Here is a 27762-nt window from a genome sequence, read left to right as displayed (position 1 = left end):
CAGTGTTGGATCTCCTGTTAGGGAATGCGATAGGTCAGCTGACAGATGTATGTGTTGGGGAGCACTTCGGGACCAGTGATCACAATAGCATTAGCTTCAATATAATTATGGAGAAGGACAGGACTGGACCTAGAGTTGAGATTTTTGATTGGAGAAAGGCTAACTTTGAGGAGATGCGAAGGGATTTAGAGAGAGTGGATTGGGTCAAGTTGTTTTATGGGAAGGATGTAATAGAGAAATGGAGGTCATTTAAGGGTGAAATTATGAGGGTACAGAATCTTTATGTTCCTGTTAGGTTGAAAGGAAAGGTTAAAGGTTTGAAAGCGTCATGGTTTGCAAGGGATATTAGAAACTTGGTTCGGAAAAAGAGGGATGTCTACAATAGATATAGGCAGCATGGAGTAAAGGAATTGCTCGAGGAATATAAAGAATGTAAAAGGAATCTTAAGAAAGAGATTAGAAAAGCTAAAAGAAGATACGAGTTTGGTTTGGCAAATAAGGTGGAAGTAAATCCGAAAGGTTTCCACAGTTATATTAAAAGCAAGAGGATAGTGAGGGATAAAATTGGTCCCTTAGAGAATCAGGGTGGTCAGCTATGTGTGGAGCCGAGGGAGATGGGAGAGATTTTGAACAATTTCTTCTCTTTGGTATTCACTAAGGAGAAGGATATTGAATTGTGTAAGGTGTGGGAAACAAGTAAGGAAGTTATGGACCCTATGACACTTAAAGAGGTGGAAGTACTGGCGCTTTAAAGAAATTTAAAAGTGGATAAATCTCCGGGTCCTGACAGGATATTCCCCAGGACCTTGAGGGAAGTTTGTGTAGAGATAGCAGGAGCTCTGACGGAGATCTTTCAGATGTCATTAGAAACGGGGATTGTGCTGGAGGATTGGCGTATTGCTCATGTGGTTCCATTGTTTAAAAAGGGTTCTAGAAGTAAGCCTAGCAATTATAGACCTGTCAGTTTGACATCAGTGGTGGGTAAATTAATGGAAAGTATTCTTAGAGATAGTATTTATAATTATCTGGATAGACAGGATCTGATTAGGAGTAGCCAGCATGGATTTGTGCGTGGAAGGTCATGTTTGACAAACCTTATTTAATTTTTTGAAGAAGTTACGAGGAATGTTGACGAGGGTAAGGCAGTGGATGTAGTCTATATGGACTTCAGCAAGGCCTTTGACAAAGTTCCACATGGAAGGTTAGTTAAGAAGGTTCAGTCGTTAGGTATTAATGCTGGAGTAATAAAATGGATTCAACAGTGGCTAGATGGGAGATGCCAGAGAGTAGTGGTGGATAATTGTTTATTGGGATGGAGGCCGATGACTAGCGGGGTGCCTCAGGGATCTGTTTTGGGCCCAATGTTGTTTGTAATATACATAAATGATCTGGATGATGGGGTGGTAAATTGGATTAGTAAGTATGCTGATGATACTAAGGTAGGAGGTGTTGTGGATAATGAGGTGGGTTTTCAAAGCTTGCAGGGAGATTTATGCCGGTTAGAAGAATGGGCTGAACGTTGGCAGATGGAGTTTAATGCTGAGAAGTGTGAGGTTCTACATTTTGGCAGGAATAATCCAAATAGAACATACAGGGTAAATGGTAGGGCATTGAGGAATGCAGTGGAACAGAGAGATCTAGGAATAACAGTGCATAGTTCCCTGAAGGTGGAGTCTCATGTAGATAGGGTGGTGAAGAAGGCTTTTGGAACGCTGGCCTTTATAAATCAGAGCATTGAGTACAGAAGTTGGGATGTAATGTTAAAATTGTACAAGGCATTGGTAAGGCCAAATTTGGAATATTGTGTACAGTTCTGGTCACCGAATTATAGGAAAGATATCAATAAATTAGAGAGAGTGCAGAGATGATTTACTAGGATGTTACCTGGGTTTCAGCACTTAAGTTACAGAGAAAGGTTGAACAAGTTAGGTCTCTATTCATTGGAGCGTAGAAGGTTGAGGGGGGATTTGATCGAGGTATTTAAAATGTTGAGAGGGATAGATAGAGTTGACGTGAATAGGCTGTTTCCATTGAGAGTAGGGGAGATTCAAACGAGAGGACATGATTTGAGAGTTAGGGGGCAAAAGTTTAAGGGAAACACGAGGGGGTATTTCTTTACTCAGAGAGTGATAGCTGTGTGGAATGAGCTTCCTGTAGAAGTAGTAGAGGCCAGTTCAGTTGTGTCATTTAAGGTAAAATTGGATAGGTATATGGACAGGAAAGGAGTGGAGGGTTATGGGCTGAGTGCGGGTAGGTGGGACTAGGTGAGATTAAGAGTTTGGCACGGACTAGGAGGGCCTAGATGGCCTGTTTCCGTTTTTTGATTGTAATATGATTATATGATTATAAGGTGACTGGTGAAACCGGGAGAGTGGGAGGGGTGAAGTAAAGAGCTGGGAAGTTTACTGGCAAAGGAGATAAAGGGCAGGAGAAAGGGGAATCTGATAGGAGAGGACAGAAGATCATGGAAGAAAGGGGAGGGTGAGGAGAACCAGAGGGAGGTAATGAGTAGGTAAAGAGATAAGGTGAGAGAAGGAAACTGGAATGGTGAAGGAGAGAGGGGGTGCAATTACTGGAAGTTTGAGAAATTGATCTTCATGCCATCAGGTTGGAGGCTACCCAAATAGAATATAAGATGGTGCTCCACCAACCTGAATGTGGCCTCATCGTGGCAGTAGAGGAGGCTGTGGACTGACTTGAAGGAATGGGAAGTAGACCATTGCCACCTGTTTTAATTCTACTTTTCATTCCCAATATTCCCCCTTCCCCATCCCTTTATCTCCTTCACTAATCAACCTCCCAGCACTTTACTTCACCCCCCCCCCCAACCTCGCGGTTTCACCTGCCTCCTTGTACTTTTCCTCCCCTTCCCCCACCTTCTTACAGTAACTCCTCAGCTTCCTTTTCAGTCCTTATGAAGTGTCTCGGCCCGAAACGTTGACTGTTTACTCTTTTCCGTAGGTGCTAACCAACCTGCTGAGTTCTTCCAGCATTCTGTAGTGTTGCTTTGGATTTCCAGCACCTGCAGATTTTTCTCACTTTAGTGGATTGCGAAAAGGCCATCGGAGATCACAACAGGATCTCGATTGACTGGAGAAGTGGGCCAAAGAACGGCAGACGGAATTTAACTTGGATAAGTGCAAGGTGTTGCACTTTTGTAAGTTAAACCGTGGCAGGACTTGCACAGTAAATGTTGGGACCGAGACAGTGTTGTACAACAGAGAGTCCCAGGGATGCGAGTACATAATTCTCTGAATGTAGAGACACTGGTCCTGATGAAGGGTCTCAGCCCAAAACGTTGCCTTCATCAGTCAGAGCATTAAGTACAGGAGTTGCAACTTTATGCTATAGCTGTACACACTTGGGAGTGTTGTGTGCAGTTTTGGTTGCCCAGGTGCAGTAAAAATTCATAGAACAGTAGAACACTGGATAGGCCATTTGGCCTGCATTGTTGTGCTGAACCTGATGCCAATTTACACCAAATGTCCCCCTCCTGTTTATCATCCATATCCCTCCATTTCCTTCACATTCATCCGTCTTTTCAAAAGCCTCGTACACTCCACCAAATTGCTAGCTTCCACTAGAACCCAGGGTAACCCATTCCAGGCATCTCCAAATCTGCAGACAAGTGGCATGCTGCAAGGTTCAGTGTTGGGATCCTTTTCATTCATTATTATTTAAATGTTTTGGATGCAAATGCATATGCCCAATCAGCAAGCTGGAGGAGAATCTGATAGGGGATATTAAGAAATGGCACAGATAAGGAGGATGGTAACAGTTTTTTAGATTATAGAAGGATCTTGATCAATTAAGGATGTAAGTAACTGGTGAGGATACACTTGCAACATGATGTACAATTTTAGTCCCGCTGTTATAGAAAGACTTCACTGAACTGAATATAGTACAGAGAAGATTTAAAAGAATGGCATCTGGATTAGTGGGCCTGAATTATAGGAAGTCTTTATTCCTTGGACCATAGAAATTTCTTTATAGAAATGGTTAAAATTATAAAAGGCATAGATATGGTAGATAGCAATAGTCTTTTCCCCAGGGTAGTGTATTCCAAATCGAGGGGAGTTAGGTTTAGGGCGAGAGGTGAAAGTTTTTAAAAAGTGACCTGAGAGGCTGGTGAGTTAATGGAATAAGCTGCCAGAGGAAGTTTGTCGAAGCAAGTACAATAACAGCATTTTTAAACACTTGGATCGGTACATAGAACATAGAATAGTACAGCACATTACTGGCCCTTTGGCCCACAAAGTTGTGCTGACCCTCAAACCCTGCATCCCATATAACCCCCCACCTTAAATTCCTCCATATGCTTGTCCAGTAGTCTCTTAAACTTCACTAGTGTACCTGCCTCCACCACTGACTCAGGCAGTGCATTCCACGCACCAACCACTCTGAGTGAAAAACCTTCCTCTAATATCCCCCTTGAACTTCCCTCCCCTTACCTTAAAGCCATGTCCTCTTGTACTGAGCAGTGGTGCCCTGGGGAAGAGGCGCTGGCTGTCCACTCTATCTATTCCTCTTAATATCATGTACACCTCTATCATATCTCCTCTCATCCTCCTCCTCTCCAAAGAGTAAAGCCCTAGCTCCCTTAATCTCTGATCATAATCCATACTCTCTAAACCAGGCAGCATCCTGGTAAATCTCCTCTGTACCCTTTCCAATGCTTCCACATCCTTCCTATAGTGAGGCGACCAGAACTGGACACAGTACTCCAAGTGTGGCCTAACTAGAGTTTTATAGAGCTGCATCATTACATCGCATCTCTTAAACTCTATCCCTTGACTTATGAAAGCTAACACCCCATAAGCTTTCTTAACTACCCTATCTAACTGTGAGGCAACTTTCAGGGATCTGTGGACATGTACCCCCAGATCTCTCTGCTCCTCCACACTACCAAGTATCCTGCCATTTACTTTGTACTCTTCCTTGGAGTTTGTTCTTTCAAAGTATACCACCTCACTCTTCTCCAGGTTGAACTCCATCTGCCACTTCTGCATCCTATCAATGTCTCTCTGCAGTCTTCGACAATCCTCATGGAGAGGTGATGCCTAGAAGGATATGGGCTGATTACAGGAAAATGGGACCAGCTGGGTGGGCATCATGGCTGGCATGGAGTGGTTGGGCTGAAGGGCCTGTATCCGTTCCCTATTGCTTCCTCTCCCCACATTCCCCGCTCTTCCCCCCTCCTCACCCATCCTCCACTCAGCACCCTACCCCCCACACACCCCTCCCCTTTTCACGCACTGCTCCCCCTCATAGACCTCTCTTCTCAGCTCTCTCCCCCACTGTCTCTCTCCCCCGCTGTCTCTCTCCCCCGCTGTCTCTCTCCCCCGCTGTCTCTCTCCCCCCGCTCTCTCCCCCCGCTCTCTCCCCCCGCTCTCTCCCCCCGCTCTCTCCCCCCGCTCTCTCTCCCCCGCTCTCTCTCCCCCGCTCTCTCCCCCCCGCTCTCTCCCCCCCGCTCTCTCCCCCCGCTCTCTCCCCCCGCTCTCTCCCCCCGCTCTCTCCCCCCGCTCTCTCCCCCCCGCTCTCTCCCCCCCGCTCTCTCCCCCCCGCTCTCTCTCCCCCCGCTCTCTCTCCCCGCTCTCTCTCCCTCCGCTCACTCTCTCTCCCTCCGCTCTCTCTCCCCCCGCTCGCTCTCTCCCCCCAGCTCTCTCTCCCTCTCCCCCCCACCCCCATCATCAGAGTTGTACCAGCTGGTTCAAGAGCTGAACAGGAAAGGAAGTAGCAGTTGTTGAACCTGGTGTTGAGGGATTTCAGCTTCTGTACCTCCTGCTTGATGGAGCTGTGAGAGATTGGCATGGCCTGGACGGTGGGTATCTTTGACGATAGATGTTGCCTACTTGAGTCAGCAGCTAATGCCAGTATTTTTGATGGTGGGGAAGAAAGAGCCTGTGAGGTACTGAGCTGAGGCCACTTCTCTACAGCTTCTCGTGCATTAACAGTGCCATGCCAGACCGTGACGTCAGTCAGGACACTTTCAGCAGTACAGCTGTAGAAGTTTGTGACGGTGTTCGGTGACAAGCCAAACCTCCTGAACCTACAAAGAAAAGGTAAAGTCATTGGTGTGTCTTCCTTACAATCGCACCTACGTGTTGTTAGCTGCCAGCAAAGTTTCACCACGGGGTTGCTGGAGGGACGGAGCACTTCTTGGCAAACCAAGGACCAGGCTCTGCTAGCTGTGAGATTTACCGTTTGAGTGAATGGCAATGAGGATGTTCACACTGCCAGAGCAGTGACTGATCTGCACCAGAACGTCAACACCAGCAGAAGCAAGGTAGCACAGCCATCATTGTGGAATAACTTATGGACCTCACCGAGATTTTAAAAAATTGTAACAAGTCTGCAATCTAACTTGCCACATTTGGCAACAATGAGATGTATTAGAGATCCTTCGAGATGCTGTAGTCATAATTATCTTCAAGAAGCAGGGCAGGTATGCTCCCAGCACATCCTTGGGTTGTGTTGGTGGTTAATGCAAATCACAGACTTCACTGTATGTTTCAATGTACATGTGATAAATAAATTCATCTGAATGTGAAGGGTGACACGTTAGTTCAATCATGCACTCACAGAGCGTGACAGCACAAAAACAGGTACTTTGCTGTGTCTATTTAATGCCATGCTGTTAATCTGCCTAGCCCTTTTGACCCACGCCTGGACCATAACCCTTCCCATCCATGTATTTATCCAGACTTCTCTTCAATATTGAAATCAAACCCACATCCACCATTTCTGCTGCCAGCTAGTTCTGCAGTCTCACCGCCATCTGAGTGAAGAAATTGACCCCTCAGGTTCCCCTCAAATATTTCACCATTCACCCTTAACCTATGACCTCTAGTGTTAATCTGACCCAACCTCAGTGGAAAAATTCTGCTTGCATTTACCCTATCTATACCCTCATAATTTTATATACCTCTTATCCCTCATTCTCCTACACTCCAGGAAGTAAAGTCCTAACCTATTCCTCAGGTCCCTGTAACCTGGCAGCATCCTTGCAAGTTTTCTCTGTACTCTTTCGATTGTATTGACACATTCCCTGTATGCAAGTGACCAGAATGGCAGAAACTACTCCAAATTAGGCTTCACTATCATCTTATCAAATTTCAAGGTAACGTCCCAACTCCTGTACTCATTATATTGATTTATGAAGGCCAATGTGCCAAAAGCTCTCCTTGTGACCCAATCTACCTGTGGCACCACTTGCAAAGAATTATGGATCTGTATTCCCAAATCCTTCTGTTCCACCATACTCCTCTGTGCCCTACCATTCACTGTGAAAGTTCTACTCTGACTTGTCCTCCCCCAAGTGCAACGCCTCATAATTGTCTGCATTAAATTCCATTTGCCATTTTCTGCCCAAGTTCCCAGCTATCAGTGTAGACCCCCCCCCCCTCCCGGTGGCCGTGTGGGTTTCCTCTAGGGGAAACATAAGGAGATAGTGGTCACAGTTGGCCTCACAGCCCCCTGAGCCTGTGCCATCAGACAAATACGATCACAGCTGATCGATCTCACGCACATGGATGTAAGGAAGCAGAGGGTTATGGGCTGTGTAGGTGGAAAGAGTTAGATCAGTGGTTCCCAACCTTTTTTTAATGCCATGGACCCCTACCATTAACCGAAGTGTCCATGGATCCCAGGGTCGGAACCCCTGAGTTAGATTGATCATGGTGTAGATTAAAACATTGTCTCTAAGCTAAAAGGAGTGGAGCTGGTCTTCAGAACTAAGAGAAAGTTGTTCAACCTAGCACAGCCAAGAAGGGCCAAAAGGCCTGTTTCTGTGCTGTAATGTTCTATGGTTCTAGCCCAACAAGGCTCCAGAGCCAAGGTCAACCCAGGCTTAGACAGCAAACACTTGCATTAGCAAACACTGGAAGGCCGAGCTCCAAGCTATTGTGATTGCAGTAGGGCAAAGATGCTCAGCCGTCCTGCCCCATATAGTATATGTGTACAGGGATATTCAGAACCAGGTAGGTAAATGTGCGGACCAATCATGGTCCAATTGAAGAACAAAGCATGAGTGAGGTTGACTGGTCATCTCCACTGCTATATTTCTGGGAATGACTTGGTAGGATTGTCACATGGAACAAGTGACTATATCAGCCGTTTCTGAGCAACTAGGAACTGCCCTCAATTGGAATACATCTGGTCTCCAATCAACCTGAAACATCTCACATTCTGCCACTGAAACAAGTAACCCTGGTTATTTTCACAGACTCCATTTTGTGAACTGATAAGTTGTCCCAATTCACAACCAGCTTTAACGTTCAATGTTGTGTTCAACGTCTGTTCAACATTGTGCAAGACACAAAATCTGTATTGAAATAACAGCAGGAAGCCTGTAACTGGGATTGGAGTGGAAATGGGGAAGGTTCAGTTGTTGCTCCACAGAAAGTAGGAACCCAGCAATAATTTCAGTCCCTGCATTTGGGCACGCAATTCCTTTTTGTGTGGCTTAACTTCATCTCTGGTCCATCGCTGCAAGTGACCTCCTCTCCCTCTGGGAAAATTGTAACCTCTCAACATGAGAACCAATACTTGCAAAAGTAAAAGAGTGGAGAATTGGGAGTTCCATTAGGAAATAACAAGCATCTGTGAAGCTGGGGATCAGAACTACAGGTACAAAGAAACTCAGAAATGATTTCAGCCAAAATAAATGCTGGAATTATCAATTGTGTGAGGTGCTTCAATGTGTTGTAAATCATTGAGAGGACAGTTTGGAATATGGATCCAGATCTTTCAAGCTTACGGGGAATTCCTGTCTGAACTCATGTGAAATTTAAGGACATCATGCATGTGCTGATGGCTTCGGAGTGCTGTGTGTTACAGGGCTTTGCCTGTGAAGAGGTAAGATTCCCCAGGTCTGTCCACTTATAGAGACATAGAATTACCCAGGACTCAGCACCTCCCTCTGCATCTGGGTTCTTGACATTGTAACCAACACCACTGCCACGATTTTCCTCAACAGTGGTGCCCCGCAAGGTCGAGCCCTCTGTCCCCTGTTTTACTTTTTCACTACTGTGCAATCAGGCTCTGCTCTAACTCCATCTACGATCTTGCAGGTGACGCCAGTGCAGTGGAGCAGCCCTCAAACAAACTACAGGAAGGAGGCAGACAGCTTAGTGACGTAGCGTTCCCACAATGTCGGCAGAACAAAGAGCTGGTCATTGACTTCAGGAGGTGCAGCAGAGCATGCAACTCTGTCTGTATCCATGATGCAGCAGGGGATGGTTGAGAGCTTCACATTCTTGGGTGTCATCAATACTTTGTATTAGTTCAACCACGTAAATACTACGGTCTAGAAAATACTCTGTATGGCCTCAGAAGACCAAGGAAATCCATCATGACCCATTTTTATAGATTCACCATATAGGGGGGTCTTATCCTGAGGTGTCAGGGGGTGGTATGACAATTACTCTACCCAAGACTACAAGAAATTGCAGAGTTGTGAAAACAGCCCAGTCTGTCACAAAACCAGCCTCCCTTATATTGACTTTTTCTACACTACCCAGCACCCTTGGAAATCTGGCCACACAATCAAAGACCACGGGCATTCTCACTTCTTCCTCCCTCCCCACCATCCTCCATTGAGCAGAACGTACAAAAACTTGAAAATACATTCCGCCACGCTAGAGGACAGTTTCTGTTGTGCTGTTATAGGACTCTTGAACAGACGACCTGTATGATAAGGTTAGACAAATTTGAGTTATTCTGCCAGGAATGTCGGAGCCTGAGGGAAGACAGTAGAGGTTTTTGAAATTTTGAGGGGCAAAGATATGATACACTGTCAGAATCAGTTCTCCAAAGTAGAAATGTCCAACCCCCGATGACATATTTTTATGCTTGTGGGAGGTGTTGAGGGGACCTTATTGAAAGCCTAGCTAAAACCCTAATAGACAACATCCACTGCCCTATCCTCATTAATCATTTTGTTTACTTTAAAAAAAAATTCCCAAACATTCACCGGCTATGACTTAACTCCCACAAAGCCACTCCCAATCAGACTCCGTCTATCCAAGTGCTGGTAGATCCTATCCCTCCAACTTCCCTCAATGAACTTCCCCACCACTGACGTTAGGGTGAACAGCCTATAGTTTCTTGGCTTGTCCTTGCTACTCTTCTTAAACAATGGAGCGACATTAGCTGCCTGCCAGTCTTGAACTTCACCAGAAGTTCCTCTGTTGAAGCAAGTACCTCTGCATGGCATCTGGAATTTCTTTTCCCATATCTGAGGGTGTACTCAGTCAAGACTTGGGGATACATCGAAATCAAGCTGCAAATACCTCTTCCTGGTAACAGGAATGTCTTTTGCTTGTTTCCCTTATCTCCTGTGATGAGAATTAGAATAATAAATCTGAGGTGCTAAGGAAATGGGAGCCAATGGAAATCAAGGGAAAGGATGTGATGTTCAATGTCTCCTGAGAATGCATACTGGGAGCCATTGAGTCCGGGGAGAAGAGAACAGTGAAGTGACAGTTGTGGATGTAGTGTGAAGCAATGGAGGAAGTTGGAGCCTGGAGATTCAGTTACAGCTGAGGAAATTGCACAAATATCAGATATCAAAATGTAATTTCAGCCTATTTCAGCAGTTGCTGCTTTGAGCTTTGTAAAAACAGGCACGATCAGTCGGTGAGCTCCCTGCCTCTCACTCTCTCTCTCTCTCTCTCGGTGTAGCACATCCAGTCGAGATGCTGCCAAGGCTTTGGGTCGTGACGATCGCTCTCCTGTTCTTTGCCTCGTGCATCCTGTGCACAAACCCGGGACTGAAAACAAGAGTTACACAAAAAGCCTTGAACTATGGTAAGTGTGGGCAGCTCGCAGCCTGTTCTTGCAGAGCAGACTCGACGGGCCAAATAGCCTAATTCTGCTCCTATATCTTTCTTGTTTTTTTTAATCCTGTCTGGAAGCAGTTGCTATGTATCACCTTTCTAGGATGGCATGGCAGTGTAGTGGTTAGCGTAACGTTTTACAGTACCAGTGACCTGGGTTCAGTTCCCGCCACTGTCTGTAAGGTGTTTGCACATTCTCCACTAGACTCCGGTTTCCTCTCACAGTCCAGACATGTACCGGTTGGTAGGTGAATTGGTCATTGTAAGTTGTCCTGTGATTAGGCTGGAGTTAAATCAGGGGTTGCTGAGCACTGCAGCTCGAGGGGCCAGAAGGGCCCGTTCTGTGCTGTATCTCAATCAGTACATAAATCATGCCAAAGTGGAGATAACAGTGAAGGGTTGAGAGCCATGGGTTACAGATACACAGAAGGACTGCAGTAAATCAGATATTATCTTGACTGGCAGGGGCCGGCTCGAGGGACGAGTGACCACCTCCTCATCCTGTCCTCTTGTGATCAATGTCCAGGCTGTCACGCTGAATTTTGCTTTCTCGTCTGGACTGTGATCTGGTGGAAAGCTCCCTTCTGTCACTGTGAGCCCAGCTTCACGCATTCCACTGTCGAGCAGAGGAATATCCGCACGCACTCACCTTCTGTCACTGTGAGCCCAGCTTCACGTATTCATCTTTTGCAGTGGTCTGCAGTACTTGTCCCTTGGGTTTCTCTGTACCTCCACTGATGCCCCTACCCCCACACTGGTACCGGCATAGTATTATTGTCACATGTACCGTGGTACAGAGGAAATCTTGTCCTGCATCCTGTTCATACAGATCATCACTACACAGTGCATCGAGGTAGAACAGGGTCGAACAATAACAATGCAGAATAAAGTGTAACAGCTACAGAGAGAGTGCAGTCCAGCTAACTAATAAAATGCAGGATAACAACCAAGTAGATTGTGAAGTCAAGAGTCCAACCTATGGTAAAAGAGGACTGTTGATAACAGCAGTATAGAAACTTCCCTAAATCCCGTTGGAGCTGCCTTCAGGCTTTTTGTCATTTCTGCCCGGAGAGGGGAGAAGCGACAATGTCTGGACTGGGTGAGGTCATTGATTTTTCTGGCTGCTTTACTGAGGCGGTAAGCAGTATCGACAGTGTCCGTGGAGGGAGGCTGTTCCTGTGATGTCTCAATCCATGATGTGCTGCTTTCCTTTGCTCTTTGGTACTTGTCCCATCCAGGTATCCCTTGACTCGGTATACCTCTCCACTGGCTTCCCTCCTCCTCCGCTGCATCCCTCAACACTCACATCGGCTCTCTGCTCATACTCATTCCATCCTTTTCCACATCCATCGTAGAACGTGGGCAGAGGAACTGACACTTCGGCCCGACGTTGTGACAAACTAATTAAACTAGTAACTAAACACCTAACTAAAGTAAACCGTCTCTCCAAATAATTTCTCCTTTGGCTCCTCCCACTTCCTTCAAGCAAAAGGTGTAGCCGTGGGCACTCGCGTGGTCCCAGCTACACCATGTGAAACAGTCTATGTTCCAAGCCTACACTGGCGTCAATCCCCAGCTTTTCCTACGCTGCATTGGTGCCCTCCACTCCCCCACTTACTGCTTTCCACAGGGACTCCTGTGTCTATTCATCCCTCTCCACTGAACTCCCTCCTAGGACTTATCCTTGCATGCGGGATAAGTGCTACAACTGCCCCTACACCTCCTCTCTCACTACCATTCGGGGCCACAAACAGTCCTTCCAGGTGAGGCGACCTTCTCCTGTGAGTCTGCTGGGGTAAGTTACTGTGTCCAGTGTTCCCAGTGTGGCCTCCCGTACATTGGTGAGACCCGACGCGGATTGGGTGACTGCTTCACCGAGCGCCTACGCTCCATCCACCAGGAAAAGCAGAATCTCCCAGTGGCCACCCAATTTAATTCCACTTTCCATTCCCAATCCCATATATCCATCCATGGCCTCCTCCGCTGTCATGCTAAGGCCGCACTTAGGTTGGAGGAGCAACACCTTATATTAGGTTTGGGTAGCCCCCAGCCTGATGGCATGAACATCATTTTCTCAAGCTTCCAGTAATGCCCCCACCACCCCACCTCCCCCCCTCTTTCACCATTCCCCATCCCCTTTTCCCTCTCCTTGCCCATCCATCACCTCCCTCTTTTCGCCAATCAACTTCATCCCCTCCCCCTTCAGGTTTCACCTATCACCTTGTGTTTCTCTCTCTCCTCCCCCCACCTTTTAAATCTACTCCTCAGCTTTTTTTTCTCCAGTCCCGCTGCAGGGTTTCGGCCTGAAACGTTGACTGTACTTTTCTCCACAGATGCTGCCTGGCCTGCTGAGTTCCTCCAGCATTTTGTGTGTGTTGTGTAAAGTAACCCGTGCAGCCTACATAGGATGGATATCCGTCCATTCTCTGCACATTCATGTGCCTACCCAAGAGTCTCTTAAACACCCCTCTTGTATCTGCCTCCAGTATTATCTCTGTGAGGTACCAGCTGCCCATGTCTCTCATAATCTTATAACCTCGATCCGATCTCTCTTCCCGTTCCAGAGGAAACAACACAAGTTTGTCCAACCACTCAGTATAGCACGTGCCCTTTAATCCAGGCAACATCCTTGTAAAACTCTTCTGCACCCTACCTGAAGTCTCCACATCCTTCCTGTAATGGGGCAACAAGAGCTGACAGTGATTCTCTGTGCTGTTCCACTGGCTCCCTGTCCCCGTCACAAGATTCTTGTACCCCTAAGCACTGGCTGCCTGTGTTATCCCCGATTAAATGGACTCTGAAATTTTGCACTTGTCCCTCATTCGCACTTGTGCACAAGAGGAACAGGCTGGCCATTGTCACCAAGCTGTTCTGAAGTTTCAGAATCAGAATCAGGTTTATTATCACCGGCATGTGACATGAAATTTGTTAACTTAGCAGCAGCAGTTCAATGCAATACATAATCTAGCAGAGAGAGAAAAAAATAATTAAAATTAGCATAATAAATAAACAAGTAAACCAATTGTTAAAATCCTAATTTTTTTTAAATGTGCAAAAACAGAAATACTGTATATTAAATAAGTGAGGTAGTGTCCAAAGCTTTAACGTCTATTTAGGAATTGGATGGCAGAAGGAAAGTTTGAACAGAGAAGTAACATTTTGATATGCTTTATCCAAAGGAGTTTGAACATTCAAAAGGTTACCAATTGATCAACGTCTGTATCCAACCTTTTGAATGTTCAAACTCCTTTGGATAAAGTATCATTGGCTACACATTGCCTTAACCCTTTCCTCCTTGCAATAGCATCCATACCTGTCAATCTTTGTGCACTAACACCCTACACATCCGAAGATTCCTTGTACATTTCTTACAGTCTACCTATATTCCACTGTGCTGCTGGTCCCTGTTCATCTCCCCGTCATTGGCACCCTTTCTGATCACTGATCGCAATTCCCTTTATTCATTCCATCCCGATCATTGGCCATCTGTGATCCTTTATATCACCCGATCCGTGAATTCTTCTCCATCCGCTTGGCCTTATCTCTGAATGTCTGCTTGCTCTTATGAAACAAAGCTGATGGTTCAGCTTAGACCCCCAGATCCACCTGCTTCAGTCATTTCAATTTCATCTCTGACTTGAATGAATTTAAAAACCTATTGTACAACTAGACACATGTGAGTTCTTTGTCTGGGCTGAGTAATACTATACAAATGCAAGATGTGCACTTCTGAAACAGTACTAATAGCTTTCACGATGGTGGGTGCAATTTTATAGTCATAGAGATATACACCCTGTCTAGTATTTTTTCAATTGGTTCAATAGATATATTTAATGTCAACGAAATGTGTACAATATACATCCTGAAATTCTTTTCCTTCACAAAACATCCACAAAACAGAGGAGTGTCCAAAAGAATGAATGACAGTTAACAAAAGACCCCCCCCCCACCCCGATCCCCCTCCCATGCACAAGGCAAGGCAATGATCACGCCCCCACCAGGAGAAAAAACACCAGCACCCTCCACTGAGCACTCAGGTATGCAGCAAAGCATCAGTAAAGACACAGACTTGCAGAACCCCAAAGACGACTCGGTCACCCGGTAATTCAACATTCCACAGGCTCTCTCTCTCTCTCTCTCTCCCTAAAAAGGGAAAAGGAGGTGTTCCAATTTCACGGCGAGAGGGGAGACCTGGAAGGCTCAGGTCTCTGGACACACAGCCCCCGATGTTCCATGTTCTCCCGCGATGCCTCAGCCAGGGGCACTGGCCTCCAATCAGCCCACCTCCAGAGCCACGAAATTACAGCACCCTGAAGGCGCACTGCTGTGTACTTTGATGCTAATATACCACTGGTCCGTATTAACCTAATAGAATTAATCCTCATGGGCTAATCTGTATTAACCATGTGCTCTCTCATGGTTACACTTTACACTTAAGAGATATTTTGCACCATCCGGTAAGCAAGAATACCCGTGTTCACCTTCCATTCTGTTGGACTACCCGACCAACAATACATCAAAAGTTTACAATTCGCATCCCTAAAGCTTACAGATGAGCCTGTAGCTGCCTTGTTTTATTCTTATCTCCACTGATGCTGTGCATTTCTAACATTAACTGTCTCTATTAACAGCACCATCTATTAATCATTAGTTACCAACACAAAATGCCGTAACTATATTTGCTTGTGTGCTGGCTCCATCCCTTTATATTCAGACTCACCTGGCGCTGGGCAACTTAAACTTGGTGTCACTATTTGGACTAGTGTGAGTATCTTTGGGTGAACCACGACAGCCACAGATTGTGGGGGAGAGTGCTGATCTGTACGGTGTGTAACTAAGCACATGTGTCCAATTCCTACCGAGCACTGAATTCTCCAACATTTCTTTCTCATGCAGCTCAGTCGATTGGGATGGCTGTGTTACAACAGAAAATGCGGAAGGTGAAGATTCCAGATGTATCGGGTAAAAAGCGTGTGAAGTTTATTGGCCGCATCCGTTTCAGCTTCACAGGGTTAGTGCTACTTTGTGTTGTTCTGCAATCCATGCCCACTGCCTGTTTAATGGAACTGTATTTTAAGATCGTTGCTTCCATTGCTAACTGAAGTGTGTTGACCTGGGTTGACTGGGCAGCTTTGTAAATGTTGTGCCTCCTGTTCAGTTTGATGCACCGAGTCTAAGTGGTTTTTGTGGTATTGCTCAGCACACAGTACAAACAGAATTCAAGTACATTACACTGAATGAATGGGTACTTTCCAGGAAAGTGTTCACTGCCATATGAAATGAGTTGTGTTGTGAAATATTTCAGTCACTGAGCAACTTCCAAAGTGCCCACAATGACAAACAGGAAGCAGGAACACACGGAATAAATGAAAGGAATGCTTTCTGTAGCTCGACACTCCCACCAGGTCAGTCATGTGTGACAGTTTCATATAAGAAATGGACATTGCGAAGGCAGAAGGAATTAGTTTAGCACAAAATCGTGGGTCACAGGGCCAGCTCCTGTACTATACTATACTGTTCTAAGTTGTAAGACAAAAACCAACAAGAAGTCTTGCCATGTTTTTAGATGTAGCCGCGAGTGACCTTCCCCTTACAGCTGTCAAGGTCAAGGTCAAATGCAATGAAAAACTTGCAGCAGCATTGCACACAAGCAGCAGTCATAAGAAAAATGCAGAACACAATTTTTATGCAAAGGAACACCATTTGAAGAAAGACAGTTTTAATGCAGAGTGACAAAGAGCTCACAGTGTTGTTAATCTCCAGTGATTAGTGTTGTGCTAGTTGATTCAAGAACCAAAAGGTGAAAGGGAACTTCTGCCCACTGGCCTTTTTACTCTTTTTCATAATTTTTCCTAAAGTCTGACCAGGTTTTGTTCACAACTTTTGTAACATGTGCAGCTCAGAGCAAACAGTGCTTTAGGATATCTCCAGCAATTTTTTTTAATATCAGGGTTAAGTGTGCTTGTCTCAGCCTCTGGCCTTGCTTTGTAACTCTGCGGTTTTGTTCTGCATTGATTAATTTGAAATGCTCACTTGTTGTCAAATCTACTCCATTTGGCAAATTACACCAAATCTGCAGCGTTCTCAATCCTTGTTCTCTTTTCAAGGTTGAACTTCCTCTAAGACAGTCCATGATCCCCCTGGCAATATCCACTGGGCCAGGACAGCACACTTTCAATGCTTACATTGGTCAGAATAGTGGGTGGTGTAAGAACAGGATACTAGTGCGTAAGTTACCTGAAAGTGGTGCCCCATGCAGACCAGGTAGTGAAGCAGATGTGTGGCGAGCCTACCGTCATCTGTAAGGCACTGAGTGCAAGAGTTGTGTTGTCATGTTACAACTGCACAAGATGCTGGTGAACCGAAAATATCGTCCTTGGTTCTGGCTATCATACTATAGCAAGCTTGAGAAAGTGCAGAGACGTTTCACAAGGATATTGCCAGGACTGATTAGCCAGAGTCTAGATAGGCTGGAACTACTTTCCTTGGACCGAAGAAGGCTGAGGTGACTTCTAGAGGTTTAGAAGTTCACTAGATGAGTTAATATGATATGTAATCACACTCCTTTGCCAAAGTAGGGGAAGCCTAAAATTAGAGGCCATTGGTTTACAATGAGAAAGGAAAGATTTAAAGGAGAGCTGAGAGGGAAGTTTTCCATAGGGAGTTTGGCGAGTTTGTGAAACAAGCTGTTAGAGGGGGAGGCAGAAGTAGATAATTTAAAAGGAATTTGAACAGGTATATGAATATGAAAAGGTTAAAGGGATAGGGGCCAAGTGCAGGCAAAAGGGACTTGGTCAGGAAGGCTCCTCAGCCAGTGTGGATGTACTGGACAAAGGACCTGTTCCCTGCAGAGCAAGTCTGTAACTCTAGGAATTCAGTATTCTGGACCAGGCTCAAGTCTGGCAGATTTAACCTTCCTCTTCACTTGTGTGCAATCCGAAGTTCTTTGGGTGCTTCTCATGAGGAAGAAGATTAAAACATGGGAATATAAAAATTTAGTATGACCAAGCCACTCCGCCCCTTTGAACATTAGGACAATATCTGGTCTTCTTGACTACATGAAATGATGTGGCCTCAACTGCCTTCTGTGAGCAAGAACTCCGCAGGTTCAACAACCGCCTTTATGTCAAGAAATTTCTCCTCATCTCAGTCCTGAGTGGCTTACCCCTTATCCTGAAGCCGATAGCCCAGTTTTGGACTTCCACCACCATTAGAAACTTCCTTCCTTCCAGAATGCTCACCCCCATCCGTGCCTTTGAGCTCCCCCCCTTTCTAATAAACTCCAGTGACAATAAGTCCAAGGAATGCGATAATAACAGTGATGCACCATCAATAACTCTCGGAGATGTGAGGCGAGATAGGCTTTTATTAGCTGGAAGAGAGACCACAATTAGCAGCAAGAGACCATCACACAACATCCTGGAGACTGAGGGAGGGGCAGTGCCTCCAATCGTCTTTATACAGGGGTCTGTGGGAGGAGCCGCAGGAGCAGTCAGCAGAGGGGCGTGTCCAGACAGGTATATGTAGTTCACCACTAACAGCCTTCAGATACAATAGAACATTTAGTTAATATATCAATGTTTTTGAAATCAACTTACAGGATTTCCCATTACTGAAAAATCAAAACTGTTTGTTTTCTCATATGCTTTTTTAATTAGTGTAAATTGGTTACCTTCATTATTGACTACAATTCATTGATAGTATAGTGTTTTGTGATGTCCTAAACATGTAATGGTTTGATAGGAAAACAACTTTAGATCTTTAGATATTGGAAGACTTTTTCATTTCAAAAGGACTGTGGTGTATCTAAGGCAAGTTAATCAGTGAATATTCATATTAGAATTCTAATGGCCATACTGTGGAATCCTTTTTTCCCCAACCCTGATATAGGCAAACCACAAGTAGAGTGGGTATAGTAACATGTAGTGAACGATTCGCTTTGCAGAATATCACCTACTATGGACTCCTCTATTAGGGATTTACTGAGAAATTATTGGGATTTTGCTGTGTAATGAAACTGAACAAGGCAAGATACTTCCAATTTATTTATTTTCTTTTTATGTATGAGCACATAATATTAAGGTAGATATGTTCCCAGAGCTGGATGGATGTCCACGTTTGTACATCAGGTTATTGAGAGCAGCAAGGTTGTGAGGGCCTTGACCAAAATCTTTATGTCCTCTCAAGCCACAGGCGAAGTCACAGAGGACCAGTGAGTTGCTAATGCTGTTCTGTTGTTCAAGAAAGGAAATAGGGATAGTACTGGAAATTACAGGCTGGCGATGCTCATATCAGTGGTAGGGAAGCTATTGGAGAGGGTTCTTAAGGATAGGATTTATGAAGATTTGGAAAGGCAGACCCTAATTAGGGGCAAACACAAGGAAATCTGCAGATGCTGGAAATTCAAACAACACACACAAAATACTGGTGGAACACAACAGGCCAGGCAGCATCTATAGGGGGAAGCACCGTCGACGTTTCGGGCCGAGACCCTTCATCAGTCAGCAAAGGATAGTATGGAGCAAGTCATGTGATTCCAACTTAATTGAGTTTCTCAAGGAGGTGGCACAGGTGATCAATGAGAATAGGGCAGTGGATATTGTCTACGTGGATTCGACAAAGTCCTTAGGCTTATCCAGAAGATGAAGATGCATAGGGTCTGTGGTGTCCGTGTTGTTTAGATTCGGAACCGGCTTGCCCATAGAAGGCAAGAGGGCAGTCGTCAATGGGTCTTCTTCTGACTGGAAGTCTGTGACTAGTGGTGTTCCACAGGGATCCACACTCTGTCTGACTTCTATAAAATTGAAGTTAAGAATAAAAATCGAACATCAAGCAAAAAATACCATTGACTTGGAACATTAACCTCCACTTTACTGAATTATTTTAAAGATTAAAGAGTAGTTTTATTTGTCAGATGTCCAGTACTGTGCAAAAGCCTTAGGCACATATACATAGCTAGGGTATTTGTCAACGTGGAGGGAAGAACAAGTTTGTGGTGGGTGCAAAGGATGTTGGAAATGGTGGGGGAGCAACACCGCAGGAAGAGTGGGATAGGTGGTGGAGAAGGAGTGCCTGAGGCGAGGAGGTGCAGACGCACCCAGCCCTGACACACCAGGTGAGGTCATTTGATCCTAAACAAGTGGTTTGTTGATCAGTACAAAATGTCTCTCTGGTGCTTCCTGCTCCCTCCCCTCTCCCTTCCTCTCTTCCCAACCATGATTTTCCTGTCTCTGGCCCCTTCCAACTCTCAGTCCACAATGGAGACCCATATCTAAATCAGGTTTATCATCACTCATATATGTCATGAAACTAGTTTTTCTTTTGTGGCAGCAGTGCAGTGCAATACATTAAATTGTTTATATATATATAATATTTGAGTGTGTGTGTATGGAATCTATATTTATCTATCTAGATTGATACAAGATATCGAAGAATTTTGCACAGGTCTTACATCAGAACATACAGTGAAATGCATTGTTTGCATCAAATCGAATCAACGAGGATCACGCTAGGCAAGTGTCACCACATTTCTGACACCAACATAGCGTGCCCACAACTAATGAACGTGATTTTTGGAATGTGGCAGGAAACAGGAGCACCCAGAGGAAAGCCACATGTTCACAGCCGCTGGTGCTGTCACATTGTTACACTACCATGCAAATAGCTGGCCAGAGGGTTGAAATGTCCATACTAGAGGGCATGCATTTAAGGTGAGAGGGTGAAAGTTCAAAGGAGATGTGAGGGGCACGTTTTTCACACAGAGCAGTGGGTGGCTGGAATGTGCTGGCAGGAGAAGTTGTGGATGAAGATACAATAGAGGCATTTAAGAGGGAATGCTGGGACATGAACCATGTGCAGGCAGAAGGGATTAGGTGTCATTAGCTTAATTAGCTCGGTACAACATCGTGGGCTGAAGGACCGGTTCCTGTGTTGTTAAATGTTCTACATTCTGTAACAATATAACAATAACTCATTGCACCTATCTTGCCTCCAGCTTTCAGATTACACAGTTTGGCTTGCCTCAGTCCTCTGTGAAATTCGTTGCTGGGAAAGGCATCCAGCTTTCCGTCGCTAATGGCTACATTAAAGTGAGGGGCAATTTTAGAGTAAAGAAGCGCCATTTCTTGTAAGTATTCAGACCTTGCTTTACTTTTCATTCTTCCTGAGCTATTGGAGGATTCCAGTTGGTGACAGTGTACCCTCACTCTCCCTGTTTTGGGTTGGATTTTGGAAAGTGACGATAGTCTGCTGTAACCTTGTTGCCCTGGGGAACAGAGACGATTAGAGGCTAGGGCACAGCTCCCATCATTCTGCCCATTGTCTCCCATTTGGGTACAGCTCACTGTGAAGTGGATTTGAGGTGTGACAGCCTGGTTCCAGTTCTGTCACATTAAGCCCTACCACATGACCACAGGTTCCATACACAGTTCGACACCTTGCCATACAGACTGCTTTCCATTTGACTACAGTCTGCTCATAAGACCATAAGATACAGGAGCAGAAGTAGGCCATTTGGCCCATTGAGTCTGCTCCACCATTCAATCATGGGTTGATCCAATTCCTCCAGTCATCCCACTCCCCTGCCTTCTCCACATACCCTTTGATGTCCTGGCTAATCAAGAACCTATCTATCTCTGCCTTAAATGCACCCAATGACTTGGCCTCCACGGCCACTCATGTCAACAAATTCTACAGATTTACCACCCTCTGACTAAAGTAATTTCTCTGCATCTCTGTTCTAAATGAACATCCTTCAATCCTGAAGTCGTGCCCTCTTGTCCTAGACTCCCCTACCATGGGAAATAACCTTGTCATATCTAATCTGTTCAGGCCTTTTAAAATTCAGAATATTTCTATGAGATCCCCCCTCGTTCTCCTGAACTCCAGGGAATACAGCCCAAGAGCTGCCAGACGTTCATCACATGGTAACCCTTTCGTTCCTGAAATCATTCTTGTGAATCTTCTCTGAACCCTCTTCTCCAATGTCAGTATATCCTTTCTAAAATAAAGAGCCCAAAACTGCACACGATACTCCAAGAGTGGTCTCACGAGTGCTTTATAGAGCCTCAACATCACATCCCTGCTCTTATATTCTATACCTCTAGAAATGAATGCCAACATTGCATTTGCCTTCTTCACAACCGACTCAACCTGGAGGTTAACCTTTAGGGTATCCTGCACAAGGTCTCCCAAGCTCCTTTGTATCTCTACATTTTGAATTCTCTACCCATCTAAATACGTAATAGTCTGCCTGTTTATTTCTTCCACCAAAGTGCATGACCATACACATTCCAACATTGTATTTCATTTGCCACCTCTTTGCCCATTCCCCTAAACTATCTAAGTCTCTCTGCAGGCTCTCTGTTTCCTCAACACCACCCACTCCTCCACCTATCTTTGTATCATCGGCAAATTTAGCCACAAATCCATTAATCCCTTGGTCCAAATCATTGACATACATTGTAAAAACCAGCACCGTAAAAGTCCCAACACTGACCTTTGTGGAACTCCACTGATAAACGGCAGCCAGCCAGAATAGGATCCCTTTATTCCCACTCTCTGTTTTCTGCTGATCAGCCAATGCTCCACCCATGCTAGTAACTCCCCTGTAATTCCATGGGCTCTTATCTTGCTAAGCAGCCTTGTGCAGCACCTTGTCAAAGGCCTTATGGAAATCCAGGTAGACCACATCTACTGCATCTCCTTTGTCTACTCTGTAATTTCCTCAAAAAATTGCAGTAGGTTAGTCAGGCAGGATTTTCCTTTCAGGAAACCATGCTGGCTTTGGCCTATCTTGTCATGTGCCTCCAGGTACTCCATAATCTCATCCCTAACAATCGATTCCAACAACTTCCCAACCACTGATGTCAGGCTAACAGGTCTATAGTTTCCTTTCTGCAGCCTCCCACCCTTCTTAAATAGCAGAGTAACATTTGCAATTTTCCAGTCATCCGGTACAATGCCAGAATCTATCGATTTTTGAAAGATCATTGTTAATGACTCTACAATCTCTCCAGCTACTTCCTTCAGAACCCAAGGGTACATTCCATCAGGTCCAAGAGATTTATCCACTCTCAGACCATTAAGCTACCTGACCACCTTCTCAGTCATAATTTTCACTGCACAAACTTCACTTCCCTGACACTCTTGAATGTCCAGTATACTGCAGATGTCTTCCATTGTGAAGACTGATGCAAAATAAGCATTCGGTTCATCTCCTATCTCTGTATCTCTCATTACAATATCTCCAGTGTCATTTTCTATTGGTCCTATATCTACCTGCAACTCTCTTTTACCCTTTATACACTTAAAAAAGCTTTAGTATCTTCTTTGATATTAGTCACCAGCTTCCTTTCATAATTCAACTTTTCCTTCCTAGTGACCTTCTTAGTTTCCTTCTGCAAGTTTTTAAAAGCTTCCCAATCCTCTATCTTCCCACTATTTTGGCTTCCTTATATGCCCTCTCTTTTGCTTTTACTTTGGCTCTGACTTCACTTGTCAGCCAAGGCAGTGTCCTTCTTCCATTCGAAAATTTCTTCTTATTTGGAATATATCTGTCTTGCATTTCCCTCATTTTTTGCAGAAACTCCAGCCATTGCTGCTCTGCTGTCCTCCCTGCTAGTGTCCCTTTTCAGTCAACTTTGGCCAGTTCCCCTCTCCTGCCATTGTAATTTCCTTTATTCCACTGAAATACCGACATATTGGAATTTAGTTTCTCCTTCTCAAATTTCAAAGTGAACTCAATCATATTGTGATCACTGTTCCCTAAGGGTTCCTTAATCTTAAGCTCTTTTATCACCTCCAGATCATTGCACAACACCTAATACAGCACAGCCGATCCCCTAGTGGGCTCAACAACAAGCCGTTCAAAAAAGCCATCCCTTAGACATTCTACAAATTCTGCCTCCTGAGGTCCAGTACTGACCTGGTTTTCCCAATCCATTTTCATGTTAAAATCCCCAATGATTACCATGACTCTTCTGATTCGCCTTTTCTATCTCCTGCTGTAATTTGTAGTCCACATCCTGGCTGCTGTTTGGAGGCCTGTGTACAACTGCCATTAGAGTCCTTTTACCCTTGCCATTTTTTAACTCAACTCAACTACACTTTCCAATCCTATGTCATCCCTTTCTAAGCCTGATGCTCATGCAGGCCATCTATAAAAGAAAGACTCTTGTTGCTGGGTGAATTCTCATCATCATATAGGGTGAGTTTTACATCTGAAGTTTCACCCATAGTTAATCCCTCTTAATAAACAGACAATACTTCAGTCACACAGTATCATGGATGGACAAACGTTATTGGGAGATGGTGGGACCAAAGTATGTTGACGTATTAAAATGCAAGATGCATTTTTGTTATGCAGTTAACAAGGGACTTAAGACTTGATGAGATGAGTGGAGTGTGCTTAGATAGAATGGGTGATATTGGACCTATTGTTCCCAAAGCTCTCTGCCAGTGACTCCTCTTGGCCTAAGCTCTGTGACCGCTACAGGAGATAGATTGCAGACATCCCACCTCTCCCAGAAGTTCCGGGAGTCTCCCGCATATTGATAGCGGCTCCCTGATGCCCACAAATTATATACAATATCCTGGAAATCGATTTTTTTGAGAGTGAGAGAGAAAGAGAGAGACCGCGCGACATGGCAGAGTGTTCCAAAAAACGTACTTCACCCCAGACTACACTAAAGTGTACCCCTGCCTAATAGGGGTCAAGAATAATGACAGTGTTGCTCGCTGCACTGTTTGCAACAGTGACTTTTCTATTGTCTGTGGAGGGTTAAAATGTAAAAGACATGCTGAGGTGAGTTTAACAGGTGTCATTCGTTCATTAGCATAGCTAACGTTATTTAAATTAGCTGGCTAGCTGCTCAGGAGCTACTCTATCACAGAAATCCCACCTCTCCCGGGAGTCTCCCGCAAATTGATGGTGCTACCTCCCTGAAGTGAGTTTTTGCAGGATGGGATGTCTGAGATTGGAATGACTAATCAATAGCTCTATTATGCTTGGACCCAGGGGTAGAAAGGTGGAGAGAAGTCCATGGTGCACCATTCTCTCTGGGACAAAACTATTGGGCTGAATGGCCTATTTCTCTAAAAGAACGCCCACCACTCCAAACTCTATACCTCCAGGCCCCAGTAGAGAGGGGTCTAATACCAGACGCTGGGACAATAAACTTCAGCAGAGTTATGGATCTCAGTTCATTCGTCGGTCTGTCTTCTTGTACTCATTTACCAAATGACCTTGGCTTCTCCTTACTACAGTAGGACGAGTGGATCGTTTGAGGTAACTGCGAGTAGGCTGTCGATATCACAGACTATAGGACTGACCCGGGACAATACAGGCCGTCCTGCAATCCACAGCATTGCTTGTTCTGCCAACGTTGGCACAGTTCATGTCAAGTTCATCAAAAAGAAAAGGTAATATACCAAGTACTTTAGGAAAAAGAAACCACCATACATTTCTGCTATTTCTCTCCCTCTCCTGCTTTCTTTATTTCTCTCTTGTGCACTCTTTTTTTTAAACTCTGGATCACTCCTGCTGTTTCTCTCCTCCGCTCTTATTTTCTGTCCTCTGCAATCTCTTTCTCTCTTCCATTCTATCCCTCATTTTCTCTCTCTCTCTCTCTCTCTCTCTCTCTCTCTCTCTCCCCTCCCCCTCCCCCTCACTCCTCTGCAGTCTTCTTCAGTTGCCTATTCTTCATTTAAAGCCCAGAATGTGATCGGTGCTTTGAGAGAGTTAATTATGATATAATTTGTCTTCAAGTGGTGGAGATTTTAGTGGGCAGGAAGGTAACTGTCTCCAGTACTGAATTCCGGTCAGGCTGATTCTGACTCCGGGATTGGATTTTCCCCCATAAATTATGAAAGTTGCATTGGCCAGGATTGGCACGCCAAAGGACACCAGTCTGACAAGTAAAATCCACTGGGGGTGGGGGGAGGGGGTTGTTTTAATGGAATTAGAGTGGGATTAGTGTGAATAGCAACTTGATGGTTGGAATGGATTCCATGGGACAAAGACTGTGCTTGTGACTATGACTATAAATTCAGATTCAGTTTATTGTCATTTAGAAACCACAAATGCAATGCAGTTAAAAAATGAGACAACGTTCCTCCAGAATGATATCACAAAAGCACATGACAAAACAGACTACACCAGAAGATCCACATAATGTTTGGTAATCCCCAATCCAGAGTCTGGAGAGGCTGCTGCGTATTAATATCGCACTACCGTCTTAGCGTGTTCCCCGGAAAGGAGCTCCAAATCCACCAGACAAACAAGACCAAAAACTAAAGCTACAAGACCTGCACAAAACCACATAATTACAACATATAGTTACAACAGTGCAAACAATAGCATAATTGATAAAAATTAATAAAAAAACAGACTATGGGGAAGGAAGTTAATGGGAAGGAAGGGAAGTAGAGGATGAAGAACAACAGGTCTGAGAGTAAATATGGCAGAGGGAGCTGAGGTTGAGATGCCAGCAGATCTGTAATGCTGGGGCAGCTCTGTGTTGGAATAGAGAGACCAGCAACCCCACACACTATCAGCAGGGGTAAGCTGTTTTCCCCACTTCCCAAGCCAGACCTGAGCTGAGCCAAATGCTTTGTAGTCACCATCATGATGGAACAAAATTTCAGGGTCAACATCAGTGCTGTCAGTTTGTCACTGATCTCCCCTGTGAGCTGAAACCTCCCCTGGGAAGTGATCCTCCAGGACTCGGAGTGAGGGATCTGACCAGGAAGTTGGAAAGTCAATAGAATCAGACGCAGAACTGATAGCTTATCACAGTTGTGTTAGCTATATAACACCAAACAGGAAATGATCAGAGCTTTAATCTCTTGACCCTCCCTCCCTATTGTAGTTGGCACACTTAAACTCCAGAACGTCCAGTAGCCACAACATCGTAGTTCTGTGTACTGACCCGTGCTCTAAGCTCATCACCCTTGTTCCCGATATTGCTTGCATTAAAACCCATCCCAATGACTATCAACTGCCTACCCTTCCTCACAAACTCTTTACAAGCTGTATTTACCTGTACATCAACTGCCCCACACGCTGACTTAACACTCTGCATTTGGACAGGCGCTTGAGTAGGAAAGGTTTAGAGAGTTATGGGTCAAATGCCTACAAACGGGACTAGCTGAGATGAGGCACTTTGGCTGGCATGTACTATTTCTGTGGGGCAAAACTCTATGAACTCTAAAATTTTTAGATTAGCTCTATTTACATGATTCACTGGGATCTGATTAGGTCTAATGTTAAAATGAGGGAATTTACTCCAACAAAACATTTGCAGGTGTAGCCCCCCGGTGAGCCTCAGGGTCGCTCAGCTCACTTCCGTCGAGGGGGAGCAGCCTTCGGCCTCACTAAACTGGGTAATCAGCTTGTGTAGACGCTGTGTGCTGTCCCGACCTCACCAAATAACAGACAGTACACCACATGCGATTACATGAGTTCACTTTCTAGATCTTACTGGAACTATGTACTTAATAGAGATACAATATAAAAGGAGAAGTAAAAGGCGTCAAACTTATCAAAGTCCAAACCACTTCGTGCACAACCATTGGAGCTCAATTAACGAAGTCTTCCGGCCACCATTCGATCCCCTCAGACCTCCTCGACTTGTAGCTCAGGACCACCCAAAGTGATCAACCAAGCACCCCTGGCACGTCTGTCTTCGTCTCCTCTCCTCGCCGAAAACCCTGGCCTCGGACCCCCGCTCGGGGTCCATTCCGTCACCCAGCTTACAGCATCGCGTCCTCTCTCTCTCACCCCCTCGCAGCGACTCCTTAAAAGCCCGCCAACTATACTAGCTTAACAGACCCACAAGAAGAATAACCTCTATCCCAATTGGTTAACAAACGAATACAATTCTCGTTATCAGTAAATATAACCCAAACAAGCTTCGAGAGAAAG

General features: G+C 45.0%; 1 protein-coding gene across 2 annotated transcripts in view; it reads left to right on the top strand.

The window, feature by feature from the left end:
* The window catches only part of LOC140735901 (bactericidal permeability-increasing protein-like), a 65731-nt gene that overhangs the window by 19430 nt on the left and 18539 nt on the right, over positions 1 to 27762 (top strand). Inside the window, exons 1-5 of one of the 2 annotated variants that reach the window (XM_073061495.1) lie at positions 8609 to 8628; positions 10684 to 10809; positions 15735 to 15849; positions 20833 to 20964; positions 25104 to 25259. In XM_073061495.1, coding sequence (XP_072917596.1) covers positions 10698 to 10809; positions 15735 to 15849; positions 20833 to 20964; positions 25104 to 25259 — 515 coding nt within the window. In that variant the 5' untranslated portion in view covers positions 8609 to 8628; positions 10684 to 10697. Of the gene's footprint in view, positions 1 to 8608; positions 8629 to 10683; positions 10810 to 15734; positions 15850 to 20832; positions 20965 to 25103; positions 25260 to 27762 lie in introns of those variants that run through there. The other variant, XM_073061494.1, reaches the window with a different exon arrangement.

Source organism: Hemitrygon akajei, chromosome 11 (genome assembly GCF_048418815.1).
Source record: "Hemitrygon akajei chromosome 11, sHemAka1.3, whole genome shotgun sequence".
Lineage (NCBI taxonomy): Eukaryota > Metazoa > Chordata > Chondrichthyes > Myliobatiformes > Dasyatidae > Hemitrygon > Hemitrygon akajei.
The sequence above is the reverse complement of the archived record's forward strand: the minus strand, read 5'-3'. Positions and strand labels throughout refer to the sequence as shown.